The sequence below is a fragment of the Muntiacus reevesi genome, chromosome 5 (assembly GCF_963930625.1).
Source record: "Muntiacus reevesi chromosome 5, mMunRee1.1, whole genome shotgun sequence".
NCBI lineage: Eukaryota > Metazoa > Chordata > Mammalia > Artiodactyla > Cervidae > Muntiacus > Muntiacus reevesi.
This window is the reverse complement of record NC_089253.1, coordinates 2,145,669-2,172,378: the sequence shown is the minus strand read 5'-3', so window position 1 is coordinate 2,172,378 and position 26,710 is coordinate 2,145,669. Positions and strand designations below refer to the sequence as shown.

Below are 26,710 nucleotides of genomic sequence, written 5' to 3'. Positions count from 1 at the left end.
AGGAGACCTGGGTTTGATCCCTGGGATGGTAGGATCCCCTGGAGAAGGGAAAGGCTGCCCACTCCAGTATTTTGGCCTGGAGAATTCCATGGACTGTAGTCCATGGGCTCAAAAAGAGTCAGACATGACTGAGTGACTTTCACTTCACTTCAGGACTAGTGCTATTCTGCTTATTTCTGTAGGAAATACAATAATGTAAAAGACAAGTCCCATCTCCTGAAAAATTGACTATGAGACAACTATTAAGTGTAGAAAAAGTTGTTATGAATTAATGAACATTTTTCTTATGCTTTTCACATAATCTCCTGGAACTAATTTTACTGATATTTTAAAATATAATTTGTTAAACTATTCTTTACTGGAGACCCCAGTGAATACCTTATGATAAAAGGTTGATTAAAGCCTCCCAAAGTATAGTTATACTGTTCTTAACCTTATAGATTTAGGTAGAGTAATACAGCTTAGTGATAGACGGAATCTACTGATTCTGCCTAGTTTTGATATGGAGGGAGAGAATGCCAGGCACAAATCTCTGCACAGGCTCTGGGAGACCTCTAGATGATGCATTGCTGTGCAGAAAAGCTAGCAAATAAATTGTGTATAAATAGCTATAGTTTCCAGGAGGTGTTTAGAGAGAGCATTTTCATTCTGTAATAAAACCAACAAGAGCCATATATTATGAATCTTGCAAGTATTTTATTTTTCTTTTTTCAATATAGAATGATTTTTAGTCACTAATTTTGTGATAAAATTGACATTTTTAATAAAGCCAAAAGTCATTTAGAGCTAGATAAGTTAAGCTCATTTAAAGAGTTTTGAAGTATAGCATGCTTTAATATCTAAATATTGTGAAAATAATAAAAAATAACTTACTTCTTCTTCATGATAGTATATTCATTTTTTCCCCACATCTTAGAAGTACTATTTTAAGAGAACATGTTAAGCTACATCAGTTCAGTTCATTCACTCAGTCGTGTCCGACTCTTTGTGACCCCATGGACTGCAGTATGCCAGGCTTACCTGTCCATCACCATCTCCTGGAGCTTGCTTAAACTCATTTCCATGGAGTCAGTGATGCCGTCCAACTGTTTCATCCTCTGTCGTCCCCTTCTCCTCCTGCCTCAATCTTTCCCTGCATCAGGGTCTTTTCCAATGAGTCAGTTCTTCACATCAGGTAGTCAAAGTATTGGAGTTTCAGCTTCAACATCAGTCCTTCCAGTGAATATTCAGGACTAATTTCCTTTAGGATGGACTGGTTGGATCTCCTTGCAGTCCAGGGGACTCTCAAGAGTCTTCTAACATCACAATTCAAAAGCATCAGTTCTTCAGTGCTCAGCTTTCTTTATAGTCCAACTCTCACATCCATACATGACTACTGGAAAAACCATAGCTTTGACTAGATCAACCTTTGTCAGCAAAGTAATGTCTCTGCTTTTTAATATGCTGTCTAGGTTGGTCATAGCTTTTCTTCCAAGAAGTAAGTGTCTTTTAATTTCATGGCTGCAGTCACCATCTGAAGTGATCTGGAGCCCAAAAAATAAAGTCTGTCACTGTTTCCCCATCTATTTGCCATGAAGTGATAGGACCAGATATTTTGGGGGGTTTTTTTTTTAGTTTTCTGAATGTTGAGTTTTAAGCCAACTTTTTCACTCTCCTCATTCTCTTTAATCAAGAGGCTCTTTAGTTCTTCTTCACTTTCTGCCATAAGTGTAGTGTCATCTGCATATCTGAGGTTATTGATATTTCTCCTGGCAATCTTGATCCCAGCTTGTGCTTCATCCTACCTGACATTTCACAAGCTGTACTCTGCATATAAGTTAAATAAGCAGGGTGACAATATACAGCCTTGACGTACTCCTTTACCAATTTGAAACCAGTCTGTTGTTCCATGTCCAGTTCTAACTGTTGCTTCCTGGCCTACATACAGATTTCTCAGGAGACAGATCAGGTGGTCTGGTATTCCCATATCTTGAAGAATTTTCCACAGTTTGTTGTGATCCACATAGTCAAAGGCTTTGGCATAGTCAATAAAGCAGAAGTAAATGTTTGTAACTCTCTAGCTTTTTTGATGATCCAATGGATGTTGGCAATTTGATCTCTGGTTCCTCTGCCTTTTCTAAATCCAGCTTGAACATCTGGAAGTTCACTGTTCATGTACTATTGAAGCCTTGCTTGAAGAATTTTGAGCATTACTTTGCTAGTGTGTGAGATGAGTGCAATTGTGCAGTAGTTTGAACATTCTTGCATTGTCTTTCTTTGGGGTTGGAATGAAAACTGACCTTTTCCAGTCCTGTGACCACTACTGAGTTTTCCATATTTGCTGCCATATTGAGTGCAGCATTTTAACAGCATCATCTTTTAGGATTTGAAATAGCTCAACTGGAATTCCATCACCTCCACTAGCTTTGTTCATAGTGATGCTTCCTAAGGCCCAGTTGACTTCACATTCTAGGATGTCTGACTCTAGGTGAGTGATCACACCATTGTGGTTATCTGGGTCATGAAAATCTCTTTTGTATAGTTGTTCTGTGTATTCTACATCACGGGGATGCAATCATAAAATCCAAATTGAGACACATTATAGAACAACCCCAGTGTTCATCAGATAAATTGTAAGGAAAAAAAATTGGAGAGGGGAGATGGGAGACAAAAGGAGATGTGTGATACTGTCCTGGGATGATCATGCTTGTACTCCAGCCTCCTAGTCTGTGCTTCTGCTCTTACAACTGGGTAATTTAGACCCAGTCAGTTCCTTCCCTGAGACTCTTTTTTTTTTTTTTTTTTTCATTTATTTTTTTAAGTGATGGGGTTAGACCATGTGATTGCTAAGGTTACATCCAACTCTGAAATTCTAAAAATGTTAGTGTAAAGACTAGATTCAGGTGAGAGGGTGGTGGTATGAAGCCTGAGGCTGGATCACCTGCCTTCCTGACCTGAGCACTTTCCATGTTAGGGCATCCCTCTCTGGCTTGTTTTCAGTGTGGGGACCACATTCCAGGGCTCTGCCCGGACAGGTGACATGGCACAGTGTAATCAGACTGCCTGTTACCAGCAATGTGACTTATGAACAGTCACATATCTTAATTTTCTATCGAATCTGGAAACTAGAGCTTGTGGGGATTAAGTAAGATGACGTATGTAGAGTATTTAGAGAACACACACATGCACGCAGGCGCAAAGAAAGGCTTTAAAGTAGAGGAGCTGGTCTCCATGCGCGCACCACATTCAGATCTCAACTCAAACAGATAAAGTTAACAACATCCATCACACCTCTGATACAAGTATAGATTTGATACTGCCTGGGTATTATATGATATTGAGGAATTGTTAATATTTTTAAGACATTATTCTGGGTATGTTTGAAGAGAAAGAGCCAACTCTTAATCTTTTAGAGATTATGTCTTGAAATTTTTAAAGATGAAATGAAAAAAAGTTTTTGAAGTAAGTTCCCTGGTGTGAATTCATATAAATCTCTTTGTGCATGGCTCTTGCTTGACCTCCAGCCTTCCTTCTCACAGCGCACTGAGTCCCAGCCTTGTTAGGCTGCTTCTGGCTCACTGAGCGTGCCCCCCCTCTGACGCCTCTCCTGGCTGCACTCGCTGCCTGGGGGCCCGTCCCCATCTCTCTCTTCCCTCGGGCTTCTGCTCACCCCTCCGTGTCAGTCCCAGGGAACCCTGTCCTGACATCCGAGGGCTGGAGTCAGCCCTGCTCCACCACATGCTGCTGGTACTGGTCCTTCACCCTGTTGTAACTGTTTATTTTCCTGCTTCCTCTGATGGGCCGATTTTCTTTTTTTGAGAGCAGTAATTATGTACTTTATCTCAGAACGTCAAGAATCAGAGACAGTGAATTAGAAACAGTGAGTGATTTCTAAGGGCCTCCCAGATGGCTCAGTGGTAAAGAATCTGCCTGCAACGCAGGAGACGCAAGAAACATGGATTTGATCCCTGGGTCGGGAAGACCCCCTGGAGAAGGAAATGGCAACCAGCTCTGCTATTCTTGCCTGGGAAATTTCATGGACAGAGGAGCCTGGTGGGCTGTGGTTCACAGGCGTGTAAATGATTTCTAGGAAGATAAGAGGAGACTGAACTAAGAGGTAGTAGGAATGAGAGCCAGAGGCAGGACTTAGGAGAGGCTGAAACAGAAGGACATGATTTCCTACCTGACTTAATTTGGGAGGATGAAGGAGGGGAGGAGTCCAGGGTGATCCAGTGGTTTCTACCATGGGAGGTTTAGCATGTTAAGAATATGAGATTCCACAGGCTAAGATAAGTGGGTAATGCTTTTTCATGAACACATGAAGTTTGAAATTTATTATAACATGATTCTGAAAAACACAGTGTTCAGTCACAAATAGTACAGCACAATTTAGTCCAAAAAAAAGCATAGAATTTAGAGCCAACAGTCCTAAGTTCTATACCTCATTCTTCAAGGTTAATAGCTTTATGACTTTGAGCAAGTCCCTTCTCTGAGCCAACTTTTTCCTCCCTAAAAACTGGTTCGTCAGTCTCTGGGTGGTGGGTCCAGCATCCTTCCATGGCACCAAACCCAGAATGGTGGTTTAATGGGTGTAAAGTAAGTCATACAAGACGCGTACGTTCCGAATCTGCTGCACAGCACAGTGCCGCAGTCGGCGGCACACACAATTATTCATAAAGCCACAAAAGGACGCAGAGAAACTTGTAAAGGCAGCTGTAATGATTATTATGTCTGTGTCCAAATTCACCAGATTTTATCCTTGAGCTCTGTGCAGCTTTTCGTATACCAAGTATGCGTCAGTGAAGCTGGGGGGAAAGTGCTAGATAATACATTCCCCACCTTCCCGTCAAAGTAGTCATTGAAGTGGTATCAGTAGTTGGTGATGACTTACATACAATAGGAAGTAGAAGTGAAAAAGAAATTTTGAAAGTGGAAGGAAAAAGTAAATGCATCATTATTGTAAGTATCTTTTTAATTCAGCATTGATCAGAAAAGGAGGGTAAGGTGTGGTCTGCCTAAGTTTAAGATAGAATAGAAAGACAGCACATGGCCAGTGAACCCTTTCAGCTGCCTTCTGAAGGATTTGTTGCTGTTTTCTGGAAAATATCTGCTGCAGATAAGAAGTCATCTCTATCAGGAGGAAGAGTACCACAGCTCTGAGCAGGAAAGAATGAGGAATGAAATCTCTGACCTAACACAGGAGCTTCATCAGAAGGAGATCACTATAGCAACTGTCATGAAGAAAGCTGCCCTTCTGGAAAGACAGTTAAAAATGGAGTTAGAGATAAAAGAGAAAATGCTATCAAAACAACAGGTATGCAAGGGGCTGGAGCGCCTGTCCAGGTCACTCTTGTTTAGTGCAGAGAGTCACCTTCCTTATTGATTACTGAAAGCGTTCTATTTCTTCTACGATTTCTGAGTCTAACAGCACAGAAATGCTTTGTGAAGTCACATAACACCTTGGTGAGATAACGCAGTGTCATCAACCAAAAACCAGGGAAGCAAGTGACAGCACAAGATAATTTCTGTAAATCTCATGCTGACGTTTTCCTGTGACCCATATTCTGATCACCCCCAACATCGTCAGCATGCAGTGGTCACAGATTGCTTCCTGAATTTGCTTTCCTTAGTTCTCGTCAATTAACATTTTTAACTTAAGAAGAGCTTTTACTCTAGCTTTTCGTGGACACTTCTCACTCCCATTTCATATCTTTATTTTACAATTTTGAAAAATGGATATTGAAAATGAAGATTAGCTCATATGCACTAAATATTCACTTAATGCATAGCATGGTTCATGGGAAAAAATAGTGATTATAACATTCTACTGTTCATATACTGCAAGTAACTTCTAAGTCTTCCCTTCCTTCTTCCTTCCCCTCCTATTTATTTTGAAATTCCCTCAATCCTGTGGTGGTGGTGGTGGTGGTTTAGTCACTTAGTCGTGTCCTACTCTTTGCGACCCCATGCACTGTAGCCCACTAGGCTCCTCTTCCCATGGAATTCTCCAGGCAAGAATACTGGAGTGGGTTGCCGTTTCCTTCACCACCTCAATCCTGTACTCATTGTCAAATTGGTGACCTGCTATTGAAAGTGTAGGGTTTTTCTGCATTATTACCCCAAATATAGTTTTGAGAACACCATTCAATAATTTTCTAGATCTATGACAGTTACAGGGGCTTCCCTGGTGGCTCAGATGGTAAAGAATCTGCCTGCAATGCAAGAGACCCAGGTTTGATCCCTGGGTAGGGAAGATCCCCTGAAGAAGGGAATGGCAACCCACTCTAGTATTCTTGCCTGGAGAATTCCATGGACAGAGGAACCTGGTGGGCTACAGTCCATGCAAAAAGTCAGTAACAGGGCTATTTAAATCCTCTGTATTGTAAAAATAAGAAAAGATTCTGGCTTTGCCCCATTATAAGCCTTAAACTGTGATTAACCTGTAAAATACACAGGCAAACTACATAGATGGGATGATAGCATTGACTGCATTGTATAGGAAATGATATTTTACAGGTGTTAACAGTGATCTAGGAAGTTGGATTATGAATGGTTTTTATTTTAACCTTTATACTCTTCTATATTTTTACTTTGTCAAAGAGAATATATTTTGTAATTTACAAAAGTAAATCTTTTTAAAGAAAGTGCTTTATGTAGAAATGAACCCTAGATAAATAAGAGGGCAGATGCTGTGTTTAAGTACTGTCAAGTAGAAGAAATTAGGGAGAAAATAAATTAGTAGACAAAATTAAGTAGTCACAAAAAAGAAGGAAATTTGGTAGGAGTATCAGGAAGAACAAAACTAAACATGAATCATATTTGCATGTTGTAAAAATTAATCAGGTAATGAAGAAACTTAATGGACAGTGTTATTCAAGCATGTTTTTAAAATTGTGATTTTTTTTCTGGTGGTAATTTGCATACCATAAAAAAATAGAAGTGAGAAATGGAATTTGGGAATGGGAAAGGGTAATCAATCAGTATAGTTTGTTTTTAATTTGGCAGCAATCAGGAAAGGAGGGTCCAGTGGGGCCTGCCAAAGATCAGAGAACTGAACGAGAATACCCGATGTATGACAAGCCTGCCTAACTGTCTCCCTTTGCTACTCTTGGAAAATATTTATATTAACAAAGCAAAGTTAATTTTCATAGAATTGTGGGCTCTTATTTTGAATTTTACACTCACTTTTAACTACTAATCTCCTTTCAGATGTCGGATACGAGGTACAGAGCTGTCAGGACTGGAAACGCACACCTGAAAGGCATGATGGGAGACTTGGACCCCGGACGGTACATGGTAATGTGCTGACGCCGCCCAGTAGCTTGAACAGAGAGCTTGCCTCCTTGGCCAGATGCTGTTTACTGAGCGCCTTCCACCTGTCAGGCGTGTAGAAGTCGGGCTGACAAAGTATCTCGCACTTGGATGGAATTTACTTTTATCTTGCAGGCTGGAACACTTGAATTTCTGGTTTTTCCTTGTTCTTTTCTTGAATTGGGCTCAATTTAAATTATTTCCTCAAACATACATAACTGTCCTTGCCTTTGCGTCTGGTCTCCTACATCCTGCATGGCCCGACTCCTGTCAGTTCTGCTTGATGACGTGCCCCTGAGACTCCAGTCAGAACAGATAGTCCCAGCCGCACTTGGGCCGATGTGTTTCATAGCGTGTCACTCCCCCGCCCCAGATGGGGAGCAAGGACTGAATGGTGCCTTGTTAACGTATCACCAATACCTCCCGGCATCAGGGCTACAGACCGTTGGTTGAATAAAAAGAATGGGTGAGTGAACGATTGAGATCTGACCTTGTGGTTTTTAACTGGTGTCTTTACAGGCTTACACAAGACAGCTTAAACAGGTTATGTGCCTTGCTTTTCAGTTGTTTAATACAACAGTTGAGGTTTGGTTTTTTACATGTAAAATAGGAGAACGTTTATTTATTGAACTAATAAAATATCATAGTTGTTTATCATTTATTTGTTCTGAGTAAAAATTCTGAGATAAAATAGTTTTCTGCGAATGCAGGGGATCTGAGTTGCTTAACCTGGCCTCAGATTCCTCACCATAGAGTGATAAATTTGGATTAGGCATTCTCCATGGTCCTTTCTTAAGTCAGGATACTGTATTTCTTTCTTTGTCAGTATTTTTATTTTTAATTTTTAATTGGAGTTGGTTTACAATATTATGTAAGTTACAGGTATACTACTTGGTGATTCACAATTTTTAAGGTTATTCTCTATTTATAGTTATTATAAAATATTGGCTATACTCCCTGTGTTGTATGATATATCCTCATAATTTATTTTATACATAATAATTTGTACCTCTGAATTCCCTCCTGCTCTCTCTGTATCTGTGAATCTTTCTTTTTTGTTATATTCACTATTTGTTATATTTTTTATATTATACATAGAAGTGGTGTCATACAGTCTTGTCTTTCTCTGACTTATTTCATTTTGCATAATACCCTTCAAGTCCATCCATGTTGTTGCACATGGCAAAATTTAATTCTTTTTATGGCTAAGTAGTATTCCATTGTGTGTGTGTCTATGTGTGTGTGTGTGTGTGTGTGTGTGTGTGTGTGTACGTACCACATCATCTTTATCTATTCACCTTTGATGGACACTTAGGTTACTTCCATATCTTGGCATTGTAAATAATGTTGCTATGAACATTGGGGTGTATATATTTTTTGAAGCATGTTTTTGTTTTTTTCAGATATATATACCCATGAGTGAAATTGCTGGGTCATATGATAGTTCTATCTTTAGTTTTCTGAGAAACTTCTTTACTGTTTTCCACGGTGGCTGCACCAATTTGCATTCCCATCAGCAGTGTGCGAGGGTTTCCTCTTCTCCACGTTCTCTGCGTTCCCATCAGCAGTGTGTGAGGGTTTCCTCTTCTCCACGTTCTCTGCGTTCCCATCAGCAGTGTGCGAGGGTTTCCTCTTCTCCACGTTCTCTGTGTTCCCACCAGCAGTGTGCGAGGGTTTCCTCTTCTCCACGTTCTCTGCGTTCCCACCAGCAGTGTGCGAGGGTTTCCTCTTCTCCACATTCTCTGTGTCCCCACCAGCAGTGTGCGAGGGTTTCCTCTTCTCCACGTTCTCACCAGCATTTGTTATTTGTACTCTTTTTTGATGGTAGCCATTCTGACAGGTGTGAGGTGATAATCTCATTGTGGTTTTAATTTACATTTCGCTGATGATTAAGAATGTTGAGCAATGTTTCATGTGCCTGTTGGCCATCGGAATGTTCTCCTTGGAAAAATATCTATTCAGTTTTTCTATTTTTTAACTGGGTTGTTTAGTTTTTTGATGTTGAGTGTATGAGATGTTTACATACTTTTGATATTCACCCCTGTTGACCATATCATTTGCAAATATTTTCTTGCATTCAGTAGGTTGTCTTTTCAATTTGTCATTAGTTTCCTTTTAATTAGGTCCAATTTGTTTATTTTTGCTTTCATTTGCTTTGCTTCAGGAGATAGATGCAAAAAACATTGCTACAATTTGCATCAAAATGTTCTGTCTGTGATGATGCTGTATTTCTATGATAGTATGTCCTTAATTCTCCTCATAGTCCATAATCTAGCCTCAAAGAATAGAATCATTCTGAAAGCTGTCTGCATTCTTCTTTGCACCTTGTTATGGATCCTGTGATTGGAGTGTGTGCTGTGCTATGCTTAGTCATCTAGTTGTGTCTGACTGTTTGGACTCCATGGAGCTCATCAGGCTCCTCTGTCCATGGGGATTCTCCAGGCAGGAATACTGGAGTGGGTTGCCATGCCATCCTCCAGGGGATCTTCCCAACCCAGGGATCAAACCCAGGTCTCCACATTGCAGGCAGATTCTTTTCCATCTGAGCCACCAGGGAAGCCCCATTGGAGTACAGATAAAAATAAGGTATGTGTGATTTCCCTATCAGTTACAGAAAGTCTGTGTGATGCAAGGACTGTTTTTCCTAAACTGTATACACAAAAAAGTTAAATTGGATCATGCCTTCATCTATGTCTTTTCTCTCTCTCTCTCAAAAACGTGGTTTTTGTGTTATTTTTCAAAATTTCAGTCTGAATGTCTTTAGTTGTGCATTCTGCTTCACTACAGACCCCACTAAGCCTGCTTCACTCTGACCCCTATCGGCATTTGGCTCTGTTTGTTTATTTGTTTTCAATTTTCCAAGAAATAAAACACAGAAAGATGTGTAAATAAGCAGCTGATTATCCCCATGTCCATCCCCAATCCCAGTATGGACTCCAGAAATACTCGATGCTAACCAACTAGTGTATTGCATTCTATAAAACGTTTTCCTTGCTGTGCAAACACTTGGATGGGATGAGTTGAGTGTTCTTTTACAGAAATACATGTACAATATTTACATTGGGCCTTCCCTGATGGCTCAGTGGTAAAGGATCCGCCTGCCAGTGCAGGAGATGTAAAAGACTCAGGTCTGATTTCTAGGTTGGGAAGATCCCCTGGAGGAGGGTATTCTTGCCTGGAGAATCCCATGGATAGGGGAGCCTCGCAGGCTACAGTCCATGGGGTCACAAAAGAGATAGACCAAGTGATTAGATGATGACAGTAATGTTAGATGATGACAGTAACACATGACTAAGTAATTAGATGATTACAATAACAACAATATATACATTATTCTAAACTGTCTTTTGACTATATATCATGGATATCTCTACAAGTCAGTAGAGAAACATCTTTTAATTTTTCTTAATTTCTCAGAAAAAACATATATACTCATGTAAAATGCATGTAAATTTTAGTGAATTGAAGCACAACTCCTATATCAGTGATTTTAGAGTTGTCACTTTTTCTCTTGTTTCTCCCCTTCCCTCCATTTCTCCAGCCACCTGATAACCGATCCATTAGATAACACATTAACTCTTCGCTATGCATCGTTTTATGTTTTTCGTGTGTGTGTGTATATGTGTGTGTGTAGTCATATACCTATTCAGGGGTTTTAACTTTTTTTAAAAATGGATTGCATTTTGTACATTTCTCTGTGTTCTTTATCCTTTGTAAATCCTTATAAGTCAGCAGGTTTAGGTCTTATCTGATTATATATAGTAGCTTAAGAATATCCCATGATGTGAATGTATCAAAAATTATTCAGCTATTTTTTCCAGAATTACAATTGATCCTTGAACAATACAGGGGTTAGGGGTACTGACTCCATGCAGTCAAAGGCCTGCAGCTAACTTTACAGCCAGCCTTCTTCCATATCTGAGGATTCAACCAATTGCAGACGTGTGATGCTGTAGTGCGTATTTAGGAAAAATGAAAAAAATACATGTACAGATCCACACAGTTCAAACTCATGTTGTTCAGGGGTTAACTGTAACTCATTCATAATTAACAACTCTATGTTTAGATTTTTACACAGATACGCAATACTGTGAAAAACATCCTTGTCCATACATCTTGGAATAGCTTCCTGAGAATGGAATTGCTGATTCAAACAATATGTATGTTTTAATTTTAAAATGTTTGTTGTCAAATCATATTTCTACCATCTCTATATGAGAGTAACCTTTTCTTTTTATCCTTACTGACAATAGGTGTTATTGCTCTTTTAAATTTTTGCTGGCCTGATGGGTGTAAAGTGATTTCTCAATAGTCCTTTAATTTGCATTCCCCTGACTTGCAGAGGGCATATTTTTGCATATTTATTGGTAATGTACTATGACTTAGTTATATTCTTTGATCTTTTTTCTTGGGCAAAGCTGAAACTCATTTTCTTTGGGCTTTCTTTTTTTCATGTTAGTTTGTAACAGCATTTTTCTAATTTGTTGTTTCTAACTTTTATATCTTTTGTCATGTGAAATGTTTTAAACTTTTATTTATCAAATGTGTACAATTTTTTGTTTATATCTCCTGAATTTCCTTCCTTGTGTAACATGGTTCTTCTAACTTCTGGATAATATGTATAATTTCTTCAAAGATTTTTATATTTTTCATCTAAATCTTTAATTAATTTGAATTACACTTGTGCATGTAGTATAAAATAGGAATCCAATTAAAGATTTTTATAATAAATGTTAAGCTCAGTTAATCCAGTTTCTCCTGATAATTTCCTGTTGGATTCTATTTGGAATTGAGTTAAGCTTATATATTATCTTTGAAAGAACTGGCATTTTTATAATAGTAAATTTCCCTATCCATTAATATGGCATGGCTGTCTATTTCTTCATCTCTTATTTTATGCTTTTCATTAAGACCTTACAATTTTCTTCATATAGTTTCTGTGCCTTTCTTTTTAAGTTTATTCTCAAATATTTTATAATTCTTGTCACTATTATAAGTGGAATATTTTCCTTTTTCCATATTCAAAAACTTACTGTTAATATAGGAAAAAAGTCAAACTATCTTTTAATTCTAGTAGGCTTTTAACTAGAGGTTCTTAAGTGTTTTGAGATATGCAGTTGTATCAACAAAAATAGTTGTATCTCTTCTACTGTTCATGTCAGTAATTTTTGTCATATTGAACTTGCTGAAACTTCCAAGAGAATATTAAGTAGTCATAGTGATTATTGGCAAATTTGTCTAATTTCTGATTTTAGGTGAAACCGTTTCAGAGTTTTACTATTTAGGATAATATTCTTGATTTATGGTCTTTATTATGTCTTTCTATTCCTGAATTACTTAGAGTTTTTAAGATTTGCTTGTTTTATCAAATTACCCTTTCAACATAACGTGACATCATGTAGTTTTTGTCCATTAGTTTTTTGATGTGTAAATACACTGTGATTGATAGATTTCCTGATATTGATCCACCTTTAAATTCCTGGAATAAACCTTTCTGATTATTATATTGATTTTCAAGTGGTGTCATTAACAAATTGCCACAGACTTAGTGTCTTAAGACAATAGAAATTTACTGTTGTATAGTCTGGAAGCTAGAAGTCTAAAATCAAGGTGTCAGTAGGACTATGAAAAGAAAAAGAAAGTGAAGTAGCTCAGTCGTGTCCAACTCTTTGCGACCCCATGGGCTGTAGCCTACCATGCTCCTCTATCCATGGGATTTTCCAGGCAAGAGTGCTGGAGTGGATTGCCTTTTCCTTCTCCAGAGGATCTTCCTGACCCAGGGATTGAACCTGGGTTTCCCACATTGTAGGCAGATGCTTTACCGTCTGAGTCACCAGGCAAGTCTCAATAGGACTATGCTCCCCCTGAAATCTTTGGAGGAGAATTCACCCTCGCCTCTTTATAGCCTCTAGTGATTTGCCGACAATCTTTGCCAGTCCTTGGCTTGTAAATGCATTGCTGCAATGCCCTGTCTTCACATGGCCATCTTTCTGTTTGTTTCTTCATACCATCTTCCCTCTATGTATGTCTATTCTGGTGTCCAAATTTCCCCTTTTAATAGAATCCCTGTCATATTGCATTAGAGTCCACCTTAATGACTTCATTCTTTATTTGGTTACCTCTGTAAAGATCCTATTTACAAATAAGATCACATTCTAAGGTAACAATAATGGCTGGGACTTCAACATATAACAGTCATACTCTTAATAGTTTTGATATATTACTGCCTTCTATGTGGTAATATTTTACTTAGAAATTAAGATTTGTGTGTGTAAATGAGATTTTTATATAGTTCTCTTTTTTCTGGCTTGTTTATACAGTTATGTTGGCTTTATAATATAAGTAGGGAGTATTCTGTATTTATGAGTGGTCTGCCATAGTTTAAATAATGTTGGAATTACAGGACTTTAAAGGTTAGAAGGAACTTATCTATGAAACCATCTTGATATTGAACCAGTGAAGATAAACCAAAATGGAAAAGAATATAAAGGAGAATGTGTATATATATATATAGATAGATAGATAGATAGATAGATACCACTCCAAGATGGTGGAGTAAAAGGACATGTGCTCATCTCTCCTGCAAGATTCCAAAATTACAACTCACTTTTGAACAACCATCAACAGGAGAATGTTGGATCCCACCAAAAAAAGATACCCCATGTCCAAGGGCAAAGGAGAAGTACCAGCAAGATGGTAGGAGGGGTGAAATCACGTATACAGTCAAACTCCAAACCACCAGAGATGCTCGGAAGGCTCACACAAAACCTTGTGCACACCAGGAGACCCCACAGAGACTGAGCCAGACCTGCCTCTGAGTGTTTGAGTGTGTCCTGTGGAGGTGTGGATTGTCTGTGGCCTGCCGCAGGGACAGGGGCTCTGGGTGCAGCAGACCTGGGTGAGGGACAAGCCCTCTTGGAGGAGGTCACCATTAACCCCACCATAGAGCCGCCAGAACTTTCACAGGACACACGGCACAAGCAAAACTTTGTGCAAACCAGGACCCAGGAGAAAGAGCAGTAACCCAAGAGACTGACCCAGACTTGCCTGTGAGTGTCCAGGAGTCTCCGGCCTGCTGCAGGGTTGGGGTTACTGAGTGCGGCAGTGTGTGTAAGGGAACATTTGAAGGAGGTTGCCATTTTCTTCATTACCTCCACCATAGTTTGGTCTCAGGTCAAACAACAGGGAGGGAACACAGCCCCACCCATCAACAGAAAATTGGATTACAGATTTACTGAGCATGGCCCCGCCCATCAGGACAAGACCCAATTTCCCCCTCAGTCAGTCTTTCCCATCAGCAAGGTCCCATAAGCCTCTTATCATTCTCCATCAGAGGGCAGACAGACTGAAAACCACATTCACAGAAAACTAATCAAACTGATCACATGAACCACAGCCTTGTCCAACTCAATGAATCTATGAGCCATGCCATCTAGGGCCACCGAAATGGACGGGTCACGGTGGAGAGTTCTGACAAAATGTGGTCCACTGGAGAAGGGAATGGCAAACCACTTCAGTATTCTTGCCTTGAGAAGCCCATGAACAGTATGAAAAGGCAAAAAGATATGACACTGTAAGATGAGCTCCCCAGCTTGGGAGTTGTCCAGTAAGTTACTGGAGAAGAGTGGAGAAATAACTCCAGAAAGAATGAAGGGATGGAGCCAAATCAAAAGCAACACCCACTTGTGGATGTGACAGGTGATGGAAGTAAAGTCTGATGCTGTAAAGAGCAATATTGCATAGGAACCTGGAGTGTTAGTTTCCTGGAACAAGGTAAATTGGAAGAGGTCAAACAGGAGATGACAAGAGTGAACATCAACATTTTAGGAATCAGTGAACTAAAATGGACTGGAATGGTGAATTTAACTCAGATTGACCATTATATCTACTACTGTGTGCAAGAATCCCTTAGAAGAAATGCAGTTGGCAGCTTAGTCAACAGAAGAGTCCAAAATGCAGTACTTGGATGCAATCTCAAAAACGACAGAATGATCTCTGTTCGTTTCCAAGGCAAACCATTGAATATCATAGTAATCCAAGTCTATGCCCTGACCAGTAATGCTGAAGAAGCTGAATTTGAACGGTTCTATTAAGACCTACAAGGCCTTCTAGAACTAACACCCAAAAGAGATGTCCTTTTCATTATAGGGGACTGGAATGCAAAAGTAGGAAATCAAGAAACACCTGGAGTAACAGGCAAATTTGGCCTTGGAGTACAGAATGAAGCAGGGCAAAGGCTAATAGATTTTGCCAAGAGAATGCACTGGACATAGCAAACACCCTCTTCCAACAGAACAAGAGAAGACTCTACACATGGACATCACCAGATGGTCAACACTGAAATCAGATTGATTATAGTCTTTGCAGCCAAAGATGGAGAAGCTCTATGCAGTCAGCAAAAACAAGACCAGGAGCTGACTGTGGCTCAGATCATAAACCAAATTCAGAGTTAAAAAGAAGAAAGTGGGGAAAACCACTCGACCATTCGGGTATGACCTGAATCAAATCCCTTACAATTATACAGTAGAAGTGACAAATAGACTCAACGGATTAGATCTTATAGAGTGCCTGAAAAACTATGGACAGAGATTCATAACATTGTACAGGAGGCAGTGATCAAAACCATCCCCAAGAAGAAGAAATGCAAAAAAGCAAAATGGTTTTCTGAGGAGACCTTACAAATAGCTGAAAAAAGAAGAGAAATGAAAAGCAAAGGAGAAAAGGAAAGATATACCCATTTGAATGCAGAGTTCCAAAGAATATCAAGGAGAGAAAAGAAAGCCTTCCTCAGTGATCAATGCAAAGAAATAGAGGAAAACAAAAGAATGGGAAAAGAATGGGAAAGATCTCCTCAAGAAAATTAGTGATACCAAGGGAATATTTCATGCAAAGATGGGCACAATAAAGGACAGAAATGGTATGGACCTAACAGAAGCAGAAGATATTAAGAAGAGGTAGCAACAATACACAGAAGAACTGTACAAAGAAGATCTTCATGACCCAGATAACCACAATGGTGTGATCACCAACCTAGAGCCAAACATCCTAGAATGAGAAGTCAAGTGGTCCTAAGGAAGCATCACTATGAACAAATCTAGTGGCTGTGATGAAATTCCAGTTGAGCTATTTCAAATCCTAAAAGTTGATGCTGTTAAAGTGCTTCACTCAATATGGCAGCAAATTTGGAATACTCAGCAGTGGCCACAGGACTGGTAAAGGTCTGTTTTCATTGCAATCCCAAAGAAAGGCAATGCCAAAGAATGTTCAAACTACCGCACAATTGCACTCATCTCACACACTAGCAAAGTAATGCTCAAAATTCTCCAAGCAAGGCTTCAGCAATACATGAACTGAGAACTTCCAGATGTTCAAGCTGGATTTAGAAAAGGCAGAGGAACCAGAGATCAAAGTGCCAACATCTGTTGGATCATCAAAAAAGCTAGAGAGTTCCAGAAAAACATCTACTTCTGCTTTATTGTCTATGCCAAAACCTTTGACTGTGTGGATCACAATAAACTGTGGAAAATTCTGAAAGAGATGGAAATACCAGACCACCTGATCTGGCTTTTGAGAAACCTGTATGCAGGTCAGGAAGCAACAGTTAGAACTGGACATGGAACAACAGACTGGTTCCAAATTGGTAAAGGAGTTTGTCAAGACTGTATATTGACACCCTGCTTATTTAACTTATATGCAGAATACATCATGTGAAATGTCGGGCTAGATGAAGCACAAGCTGTAATTAAGATTGCCGGGAGAAATATCAGTAACCTCAGATTGCAGATGAAACCACCCTTATGGCAGAAAGTGAAGAAAAATTAAAGAGCCTCTTGATGGAAGTGAAAGAGGAGAGAGTGAAAAAGTTGTCTTAAAACTCAACATTCAGAAAACTAAGATCATGGCATCCAGTCCTATCACTTCGTGGCAAATAAATGTGGAAACTTGGAAACAGTGGCAGACTTTATTTTGGAGGGCTCCAAAATCACTGCAGATGGTGACTGCAGCCATGAAATTAAAAGATGCTTGCTCCTTGGAAGAAAAGCTATGACCAACCTAGACAGCATATTAAAAAGCAAAGACATTACTTTGCCAACAAAGGTCCGTCTAGTCAAAGCTGTGGTTTTTCCAGTAGTCACGTATGGATGTGAGAGCTGGACTATAAAGAAAGCTGAGCACAGAAGAATTGATGCTTTTGAACTGTGGTGTTGGAGAAGACTTGAGAGTTTCTTGGACTGCAAGGAGACCCAGCCAGTCCATCCTAAAGGAAATCAGACCTGAATATTCACTGGAAGGACTGATGCTGAAGCTGAAACTCCTTATTAGATATATAGTTGAGAAATATTTTCTCCCATTCCATAGATTGCCTCTTAACTCTGTTAATTGGTTTCCTTTTCTGTGAAAGAAACTTTTTAGTTTGATGTAGTCCCACTTGTCTGTTTTTGCTTTTGTTACCTGTGCTTTTGGTGTTATATCCAAAAAATCATTGTGTGGGGCAATGCTAAGTAGCTATTTCCCCATGTTTTCTTCTAGGAGTTTTTTAGTTTCAGGTGTTCCATTTAAGCCTTTAATCTATTTTGAGTTAGTTTTTGAGTAGTCTAAGATAGAGGTCTAGTTCTACATGTTTTCTTGTGAATATGTAGTTCCCCAGCAACAATTGTTAAAGACACCACCCACTCCCCATTCTGTGTTTTCAGTGTCCTTTTAAAAGATTATTTGACCTACACATGTGGGTTTATTTCTAGATTCTTTGTTCTGCATTTATCACATGCCACAGTCACCACAGAATGTTTTCATTCACTCTATAAATATTTATTGAATGTCTGATATATGTCTAGCAGAATTCTAGGATTATGAGTCGGACTAGATCCTTGAACTCATGGAGATTAACGTTAGTGGCTATAAACATACGTTAGTGATATAAACAGTTAACTGAATGGTTATGCTAGAGTGATGGGAGGTTGTGGAGTGCAGGGGCTGTGTGGGAGCTGCCTGACACTGTATTGGGATCAGAAAAGGCTTCTGAGGAATAGCCAGCCAGTCAGCCAGTGGTGGGAGGGAGTCATGATAAGGTGATATAATGCAGGTGCTGCAGTGGTGAGGAACCCACCTGCCGGTGCAGGAGACCTAAGAGATGTGGGTTTGATCTCTGGGTCAGGAAGATCCCCTGGAGAAGGAAATGGCAACCCACTCCAGTATTCTTGCCTGGAGAATCCCATGGACAGAGGAGCCTGGCAGATTACAGTTCATTGGGTCGCAGAGAGTCGGACACGACTGAGTGGCTGAGCACACAAGGTAATATAATGTGCAGAGACGAGAGACAGAAAGTCAAGGAGACTGGTAGAATTCTGTAACAACAAAGAGCTGCTGGTCATTGCGTGTTTACTGTATGCCTTGCTGTCTGCCAGATACTTTTCGTACATTAATGCCTACATCCTTATACCATGTGTGGGGGGGCTATTATCCCCACAGAAAAAGACATGAGATCTTTCAGTTCTAGAGCAACTTGCCCAAGATCATCCAGCTTGTGACTGGCTTGGACAGGCCCAGATGCGTAGTGTCGACTGTCAGACCCGTGGTCCTGCCGGTTCTGTTCTCGTCACTGATCCCCACACTTCCATCGCTGCCCCTACTCAGCCCCCGCACTGCGTCCTTGGTCCTCTACTCCTCCGGCTGTGTGCTTCCCCTCGAAGGATAGAGAGACCTTCAGTTTCTCTCTGATGCATCACAGAATAGCTTCAGGTTCTCTCTTTAGAATGGCTTCCAAGTTGCCCATTTTCCACGCCAGGTATGCTTTCCTTACGTGACCTTTCCTGGTGGAACATGTGCGCAATTTCCCACAGGGAGCCAGAACCCTTCACGTCCCAGGCTTCCTTAACCCGGGTCACCTGCCCTGTTTCCCTGAGGAGACCTCACAAAGCCGCCACTGCAGCTGGAACAGCTTATTCTGTCTGTGTATGTGATTCTCATTCCTCACGCTCTTTCTTACTTCCCGACCTTGGCACATGCTTTTCCTTCCACCAAAAAATCCCCTTTCCCTACGTCACATGGCCATGTCCTGTGAATGTTTCAAGTTTATCTGCATGAATTTTACACCATGCAAAATCTTCTCTGATCTACCCCTGTTAAGTGTCACTCCTCGAAGCCATCCTTTCCTTAGCATCTGTCATACCACAGTATTACAATTGCCTGTTTTTTTGTAAGCTACCCACCCCCTTACCAGGAGGTTCACTGGTTATGGTCCTGGTTGACCACTATACCTCAACACTTAGCGTAGTCCCTGAATATGGAAGGCACTGAAAAATGTTGTGTTTGATGAGTAAATGAACAAGTAGATGAGTGAATGAGGAATGAATCAGTCCCTTATGTGTTTTCCGCCTGAGTGCTTTCATTTTCCAAAGTAAAGAAATACCTTTTTCTTTACTAAATCCTACCAGTCCCTTAAGGGAGCATATTAAATTTTATCTCCTCCTTGAATTCATCTCCCGTTACTCTAGGGCCCAGTTAGTTCTCTTTGACTTTCTTTAGCAGTGGTAATTATAACAATTCAGCACTCAGTTTTGAATTGTCTTCTTTTATTTTTTATTATGAGTCTGTTTTGTCTCAGTCATAGTTCTTGTGGGAGAAAGGGGTTACATTTCATGTTTTTATTTCATATAAGATTTGATATAGTATAAAACTCAGTGAGGGCTTCCCTGGTGGCTCAGACAATAAAGAATCTGCCTGCAATGCAGGAGACCTGGGTTCCATCCCTGGGTCGGGAAGATACCCTGGAGTAGGAAATGGTAACCCGTACCAGTGTTTTTGCCTGGAAAATTCCAGGCACGGAGGGGCCTAGCAGGCTACAGTCCACAGGGTCACAAAGAGTCAGACATGGCTGGGCAACTGAGCACACACACACACACACACACGCACGGCTCAATAACTGAGCGCACACACACACACACACACACACACACACACACACACACACACACACACAAGGCTCAATGAATACCTGTGGATTTATGGGACTCACCTGTTGTCTAAGAGACATGAATAAGTTATCAAGGAAACCACTGCTAATATCATTAGAGTTAACCAAAGCTTTGTCTTATCTCACTTCCTACATGATGTCAGTCCCAGTAGTTGCTGACATTGATTGATTCAAAAAACATTTGGGTTCCTACTTGGTGCAGTATAATTTAGCACATAAATTACATCATATCTATATTATTTACTATTTTTCATGCATGTTACTTTACTCAGTTTTATTATATTTTCAATAAAGGCAGAGTCACTTTTTGATATATGATTATCTCTGTAGAACTTTTACATTAGCACACACATATACATACATAATATATATGTCTAAAGGTTGCTTAATGGGCTGTCATATAATGGAATGCCATTGGTTATAGCCTTCAATGTGATGCTTATTAAAATAACACTTAATCATTTATATTTTATGAGGATTATCCTTCGTATAGGAAGGTTTTTTTTAAACAATTTTAATGTGGCTTTGCTTACTTATTTTGGCAATGCTGGGTCTTCACGCTGTGTAGGCTCTTTCTCTAGTTGTCGTGAGCAGACGTCTCAGCGCGCCGGCCTCGGGCAGAGCATGGACTCGGGCTCAGGGCGCGCGGGCTGGGCAGCCACGGCTCCCGGGCTCCAGGGCCCAGACTTGGTAGCTGTGGCGCTCAGGTTCAGTGGCCCTGTGGCACGTGGGGTCTTCCCAGATCAGGGATCAAACCCACATCCCCTGCCTTGGCAGGTGGACTCTTACCACTGAGCCACCAGAGAAGCCTAGGAAGGTGATTTTTTTAATTGAAATTTACTTGGCATAAAACATTATGTTGGTTTCAGGTGTACCTCATAGTGATTCAACATTTGCGTGTGTTATGAAATGACCACCACACTAGTTTAGTAACCATCTGTCCCATGTAAAATTATTTCAGTTTTATTGACCATATTCCATATGCTACATAGTACATATGATTGCTTATTTATTCTCTACCTGGGGGTCTGTACCTCTAAACCCCCTTCTCTTATTTTACCCGCCCCCAGCACCCTCCCCTCCAGCAACTCTCGTTCTCTCTATCCTCGAGTCTGTTTAGTTTTGTTTTTTAGATTCCACATGTAAGTGAGATTATATATTTGTCCTTCTCAGTCTGACTAATTTCACATAGCTTAATAGCCTCTAGATTCATCCATGTTGTTCCAAATAGCAAAATTTCATTTTTTTTATTGTGGCTGAGTAATATTCCATTGTATATATACACCATATCATTTTTTATTCATTTGTCTTTTGATGGACACTTAGGTTGCTTCTCTATCTCGGCTGTTGAAAATAATGCTTCAGTGAACATTGGGATATATGTATTTTTTCAAGTTAGTCTTTTTGTTTCCTTTAAATACACTGATGTGAAATTGTTAAATCATATGACACTTCTATTTTTAATTTTTTGAGGAAACTGCATAGTTTTTTCCATAGAAACGGTATCACTTATATTCCCACCAATAGGGCACAAGCATTGCTTTTCTCCACATCTTCACCAATACTTGTAATTATTGTCTTTTTTATGATAGCCTTTCTAACAAGTGCAAAATGGTTGCATTGTGGTTTTGATTTACTTTTCTCTGATTAGTGTTGAGCATCTTTTCATATCTTTTGGTCATCTGTATGTCTTCACTGGAAAAATGTCTGTTCATATCCTCTATTCATTTTTAATGAGATTTTTTTAATGTTGAGTTGTATCAGTTCTTTATATATTTTGGAAATTAAGCCCTCATCAGAGGTATCATTTGAAAATATCTTGTTCCATTCATTAAGCTGCCTTTTTATTTTGTTTATAGTTTCCTTCCCTGTGCAAATGCTTTTTAGTTTGATGCAAGCACATTTGTTTATTTTTGCTTTTTTATCCTTACCTGAGGAGACAGATCCAAAAAAATACCACTAAGACCAGTGTTGATAAGTATATTCTGTTTTCTTCTAGGAGTTCTTCGGTTTCAGGTCTCACATTAGGTCTTTCCTAAGGGTTAGTATTTACTTTTGGCCGTGCCGGGACTCCATTGCTGCACGTGGGTTTTCTCTAGTTGCGGCAGTGGGGGATACTCTTTAGCAGGGCCGTGTGGACTTCTTCTGTTGCAGAGCATGGACTCTAGGTGCGCAGGCTCAGTCATTGTGGCCCACAGGCTTTGTTGTCCCAAGATATGTGGAATCTTGCTCCAAGGTATGTAGGGTGTCTGGGAATCTTCCCAGACCAGGGATTGAATCCACGTCCCCTGCATTGGAAGGCAGACCTGCCATTTTTAACCACTGGACCACCAAGGAAGCCCTTACATTTAATCCATCCCATGTTTATTTTTTGCATGGTGTAAGAGTAGTTCAGTTTGATTCTTCTGCATGTAGCTGTCCATTTTCCCAACACTGTTTACTAAAGAGGCTGTCTTTTTCCCATTGTATATCCTTGCCTCCTTTGTCATAAATTAATTGACCATATAAGTGTAGATTTATTTCTGGATGCTCTAGTCTGTCCCATTGGTCAATGTACTGTTTTTGCTCCAGTGCCATACTGTTTCAATTACAGTAGCTTTGTTCTTGTTGTCGTGTCTGACTCTTTGCAACCTCATAGACTGTAGCAGGCCAGGGTCCTAGTCCCCCCGCCATCCCCCGGAGTGTGCCCACACTCACGCCTACTGGGTGGTGGTGCTATCTCACCATCTCATCCTCTCTCCCCCGCTGTCCCCCGGAATCTGCTCACACACACGCCCACTGGGTGGTGGGACTATCTCACCATCTCATCCTCTCTCCCCTGCTATCCTCTGGAGTCTGCTCACACTCACGCCCACTGGGTGGTGGGACTATCTCACCATCTCATCCTCTCTCCCCCGCTGTCCCCTGGAGTCTGTTCACACTCACGCCCACTGGGTGGTGGGACTATCTCACCATCTCATCCTCTCTCCCCCGCTGTCCCCTGGAGTCCTCTCACACTCACGCCCGCCCACTGGCTGGTGGGACTATCACCATCTCATCCTCTGTCCCCCACTGTACCCTGGAGTCCTCTCACACTCACGCCCACTGGGTGGTGGGACTATCTCACCATCTCATCCTCTGTCACCCACTGCCACCTGGAGTCTGCTCACACTCACGCCCGCCCACTGGGTGGTGGAACTATCTCACCATGTCATCCTCTGTCCCCCACTGTACCCTGGAGTCTGCTCACACTCACGCCCACTGGGTGGTGGGACTATCTCACCATCTCATCCTCTCTCCCCCGCTGCCCCCTGGAGTCTGCTCACACTCACGCCCACTTGATGGTGGGACTATCTCACCATCTCATCCTCTCTCCTCCGCTGTACCCTGGAGTCTGCTCACACTCAACGCCCACTGGGTGCTGGTGCTATCTCACCATCTCATCCCCTGCTGCCCACGCCCCCTTTTGCTTTGTAGAACAGTCCAAACTCAGGGAGGCATGAAACATCCAGCTTTGTTCTCCTTTCTCAATATTTTTTGGTTATTCAAAGTTTTTTGTGTTTTTGAACAAATTTTAGAATTATTTCTGCTAGCTCTATGAAAAATACAATTGATACTTTGATAAGGATTGCATTGAGTGTGCAGATTGCCTTGTGGAGTAAGGTCAGTTTTAAAATATTAATTCTCCTAATTTATAAGTACAGCATATCTTCCATTTGTTTGTGATATCTTCAATTTCTTTCATCAGTGTCTTATAATTTTCCAAGTATATGTCTTTTACCTCCTTAGCTAGATTTATTCCTAGGCATTTTATTATTTTAATGTGATTGTAAATAGGGTTGTTTTCCTAATTTTTCTTTCTTGTTTATTGTTAGTATATAGGAATGCACAATATTTCTGTATATTAATTTTGTATCCTGCAACTTTACTGAGTTAATTTTTATGTTTAATAGCTTTTTGGTGGCATCTTGAGGATTTTCTATATATAGTTTCATGTCATCTGCAAACATTGATGGTTTTACTTCTTCCTTTCCAATTTGAAATCTCTTTATTTCTTTTTCTTGTCTCATTACTTGGCTAGGACTTCTAGTACTGTTAAATAAGTGGCAAGAATGAGTATCCTTCTCTTGATCCTAATCTTAGAGAAACTGTTTTCAGCTTTTCACTGTCAATATGATGTTGGCTATGTGTTTGTCATATAGGGTCTCTATTATGTTGAGATATGTTTGCTCTATGCCTACTTTCTGGAGAACTTTTATCATAAATGGATGTTAAATTTTGTCAAAACCTTTCTCTATATCTATTGTGATGATCATATAACTTTTATTCTTCAATTTTTTAATGTGGTATGTCACACTGATTTATTTGTAGATATTGAACCATCTATATACCCCTGGGATAAATCCCACTTAATCACAGTGTATAATCTTTTTAATGTATTGTTAAACTTGATTTGCTGACATTTTGTTGAGAACTTCTGCATCTATGTTCAGCAGTGATATTGACCTGTGACTATTTGTTGTGGTGTCTTTGTCTGGTTTTTGCATCATCTGATACTGGTCTCCTAGAATGAGTTCAGAAGGATTCCATCCTCTTCAGTCTTTTGGAATAGTTTGAAAAGGATCAGCATGAACTCTTCTTGGGTAATATCCACTACTCTATCTTCCAGTTCACTGGTCTGTTCTTTTCTATCATATAATCTACTGTTTATTCTTTGTAGTGTATTTTTTTATGTCAGTTGTTGTATTATTAAGCTCTTTTTGGTTCTTTGTGTTTTCTCTTTGTTAAACTTATTGTTGTCATCCATTCTTCTCCTGAGTCCACTGAACATCTTTAACATCATTACCTCTAACTCTTTACTGGGTAGATTGCTTATCCTACATCTTCTTCATATGGATTTATACCTCTCTCACCTCATTTTGCCCAATTTTCTTTTCTATTCTTCATACTGGGTAGGTTGGTTATGATTCCTGATTTTGGAGAAGTAGCCTTATGTTGGAGATACCCTATGGGGCCCCGCAGAACACTCCCTGTGTTCACTGGAGTTATATACTCTTGGGCTGCTTCATATGTGGGCTGTGTGAACCCTCCTCTTGTGGCATGGCCAGCTACTGTGGGCATGCTGGTTGGCAGGGCTGGCCCCCTGCAAAGGTGGCTGCCAGCCACTACCTCATGTATTGGCTGCTTTCCACTGGTGAGTGGGGCTGGATCCCAGCATAGGCGATCATGGGGCCTATGAAGTCCAAGGTTGGTGTCAACCCTCTAGTGGGTAGGGCCAGATCCTGGAACAGCTGAATGTTCAGTCCATGAAGTCCTGGGACTGGTGCCAGCCAGCTGGTGGGCAGGTAACCTCTGGCACAAAGAGGTTAAAGGGAGGTCTCCAAAATGGTGCTTGTCAGTGCTGGTGTGCATATGGTAGAATAAGCTCCCAGGAGTGGTTGCCACGAGTACCTCCATCCCCAGGGTTGTCCTAGTTGCCACGCCCCTCTCCAGGAGGCTCTCCAAGATGAGCAAGTTGATCTGACCCAGGCTCCTTTCAAACTGCTGCCTCTGTGCTGAGACTCAAAGCATGAGAAATTTTGTGTGTGTTCTTTAAGAGCGGAGTCTCTGTTCCCTGTAGCCCTCTGGCTTCCTCAAAGGTAAGGCCTGCTACTTTTCAAAGCCAGGCATCCTAGAGGCTCATCTTCCCAGGACAACACCCGCAAGCTAGGAAGCCTGATGTGGGGTTCAGGTCCCTTGCTGCTTGGGGAGGACGTCTGCAGTGGTGGTATTCTTTCAGTTTGAGAGTTGCTGATCCAGGGATGTGATTCTGACTATACCCTTCTTAGTCGTCCCCTTCCACTCATCTCGTTATGGTTCCTTCTTGATATCTTTAGACATGTAGAATCTTCTCTGCTAGTCTTCAGGTTGTTCCCATAGGTAGTTGCTGTGTAAGGAGTTATTACAGTTTGCCCCTGAAACAGGTGAGTCTTCACACTCTGCTATGCTATGCCATCTTAAACATGCTCCTCCCATAGAGGAAGCTGACTTTATAACTGCTCTCCATTTTCTATATGTGAAGATTTGGAATTAACTTTGCTAACTGACATAGTCCTAAGAGAAAAATCTCAAGTGTCTACTGAATAATAAAAAAGAGTTCCATATGACTGTTGTGTCTTTTAAGCTTTTATAATCTGTTATGTCATTTATTTACCACTTATTAGTTTAAAGATTTCATAAAGAAAATTCATATCTGTTGTGTGTTAATATTCCATAATTAGATAGTTAATTCTCTCTAAAATAATTGCAATGAATAAGTAAACATATAATTAAATAATTTGTGCTGAAATTTTACCTCAGGCAATAAAAACCATAATATTTACATCATTATTTTTAAGTCTTCTAAATATGTAGTATTTCTATAACATTAAAATAACAATTATTTTTTCCTTCCTAGACAAGTGGAATTACTGATATGAAGGTAGGTCA

At 40.3% G+C, this 26,710-nt stretch overlaps 1 protein-coding gene across 4 annotated transcripts in view; it reads left to right on the top strand.

Moving 5' to 3' along the window:
- The window catches only part of DEUP1 (deuterosome assembly protein 1), a 121,693-nt gene that overhangs the window by 60,168 nt on the left and 34,815 nt on the right, over positions 1–26,710 (top strand). For 3 of the 4 annotated variants that reach the window (XM_065936819.1, XM_065936817.1, XM_065936818.1), the window contains 3 exons: positions 5,096–5,293; positions 7,189–7,275; positions 26,679–26,702. In XM_065936819.1, the coding sequence (XP_065792891.1) occupies positions 5,096–5,293; positions 7,189–7,275; positions 26,679–26,702 (309 nt within the window). The remainder of the gene's footprint in view (positions 1–5,095; positions 5,294–7,188; positions 7,276–26,678; positions 26,703–26,710) is intronic. The other variant, XM_065936821.1, reaches the window with a different exon arrangement.